This window comes from Phoca vitulina, unplaced genomic scaffold (genome assembly GCF_004348235.1).
Source record: "Phoca vitulina isolate PV1807 unplaced genomic scaffold, GSC_HSeal_1.0 scaffold4033, whole genome shotgun sequence".
NCBI lineage: Eukaryota > Metazoa > Chordata > Mammalia > Carnivora > Phocidae > Phoca > Phoca vitulina.
The window spans coordinates 1-1,829 of record NW_022593715.1 but is presented as its reverse complement, the minus strand read 5'-3'; the positions used below and the strand labels follow the sequence as shown (position 1 = coordinate 1,829).

General features: G+C 38.9%; 1 protein-coding gene across 1 annotated transcript; it reads right to left on the bottom strand.

Annotated features, from left to right (window-relative positions):
- Positions 1-454: 454 nt before the first annotated feature.
- LOC116629825 (sulfated surface glycoprotein 185-like) lies at positions 455-1,698 on the bottom strand (the record flags this gene model as incomplete). The annotated part of the gene is made up of 6 exons (XM_032400031.1): positions 455-603; positions 713-796; positions 912-995; positions 1,158-1,244; positions 1,448-1,531; positions 1,615-1,698. Coding segments are annotated over 6 exons (572 nt in total), but the record flags the coding sequence as incomplete, so codon positions are not given.
- Positions 1,699-1,829: the final 131 nt, after the last annotated feature.

Sequence of the window (1,829 nt, the reverse complement as noted above, 5' to 3'; positions counted from 1 at the left end):
TTGGGAGCCTCAGGCACTTAAAAGATATTAGTAAAATTACATTTAGGGGTTATGAGACTGTTGGAACAAAACATTTTCAAGAGCAGAAGGGTTATATCTTTTTAAGTCTAAGGTGAGTGACAAGTACCTTTAACAGGTGGGACTTCAGGCTTTTTAGGAGGTGTCACAGACACTTTCTTTTCAGGGACAACTTCTTGAGGAACTTCAGGCACTTAAAAAATATTAGTAAAATTACACTTAGGGGTTATGAGCCTGCTAGAATAAAGCATTTTCAAGAGCAGAAGGGTTTTATCTTCTTAAATCTGAGGTGAGTGGCAAGTACCTGTAACAGGTGTGACTTCAGGCTTTTTAGGAGGCACCACTGGTGCTTTCTTTTCAGGGACAATTTCGTGAGGAACTTCAGGCACTTAAAAGATATTAGTAGTTTTACATTTAGATTAATGAGGTCAATGGACTAAAAATATTTCCAAGAGCAGAAGAGGTATTTCTTCTTTAGGTAAGGACACGAGTGAATAATACCTGAAACTGGTCGGGCTTCTGGTTTTTTGGGTGGTGCCCTGGGAAATTTCGGTTCTGGGACAACTTCTTGAGCAACTTCAGGCACTTGAAAGATATTAGTAGTTTTAAAGTTAAGTTATTGAAGAGCAATGGGCTAAAATTATTCTTGAGAAAAGTAATATTTCTTCAAAATGAGGTCAGTGCTAACATGTACCTGTGACAGGTGGGGCATCTGGTTTTTTGGGTGGTGCCTTGGGAATTATCTTTTCTGGGACAACTTCTTGAGCAACTTGAGACACTTAAAAGATATTAGTATTTTTAGAATTTATGAATAGTGAAGGCATATATTACAATGATTAGGAAGAACACAAGACAATATTTTTTCTTCTTAACAGGGCAATGTGAATAAATACCTTTAGCAGGTGGGGCTTCTGGTTTTTTGGGCACAACCACAGACATTTTCTTTTCAGGGACAACTTCTTTAGGAGTTTCAGGAACTTTGAAGATATTAGTATTTTTTAGTCAGAGATTATAATGGGGTAATATTGCCAACACATTTACCCAAGCAAATACAATTTATGAGACAGGCGGACGCATCTATACACACTTTTCCCAGCCCCCTGAAACAGGTGACCAACAACACATGGAAGAATAAATACCTTTAGCAGGTGGAGCTTCTGGCTTTTTAGGAGGGGCCACAGGCACTTTCTTCTCAGGGATGACTTCCTTTGGTGGTACCTCAGGAACTTTAAAGACATTGGTAATTTGTGTTTAGAAAAGGTGAAAAAAATTGCTGACTGTACCATGTCATTATACACTAAGATATTCTGATTAACTTCTGACTTTCTTTTCTTTAGAATCATACCACCTTTATGTTGTCGTATTTATATACATAATTTTCTAGCTAAAATAACAGTTTTCTCCCTAGTATGTAGGGCTCTGACCTTACCTGCAGGGGGAGGACTCTCCGGTTTGGGAGGAAGAGCTTCAGGCACCTTCTTTTCTGGAACAGCAGCCTTGGGCACCTCGGGCACTTTAAAGATATTAGTATTTTCATGATTAGACAGAGTAGAGACAAATGGACAGTATCAAACACAGTGACATGGGGGTGACTACCTTTGGCTGGTGGGACTTCGGGCTTTTTAGGAGGCATCACAGGCAACTTCTTTTCAGGAACAACTTCTTTGGGAGCCTCGGGCACTTAAAAGATATTAGTAAAATTACATTTAGAAACTATGAAGACCACTGGAACAAGATATTTTCAAGAGCAGAAGAATTATGTCTCTTTAAGCCTAAGGTTGGTGACAAATACCTTTAACAGGTGGGACTTC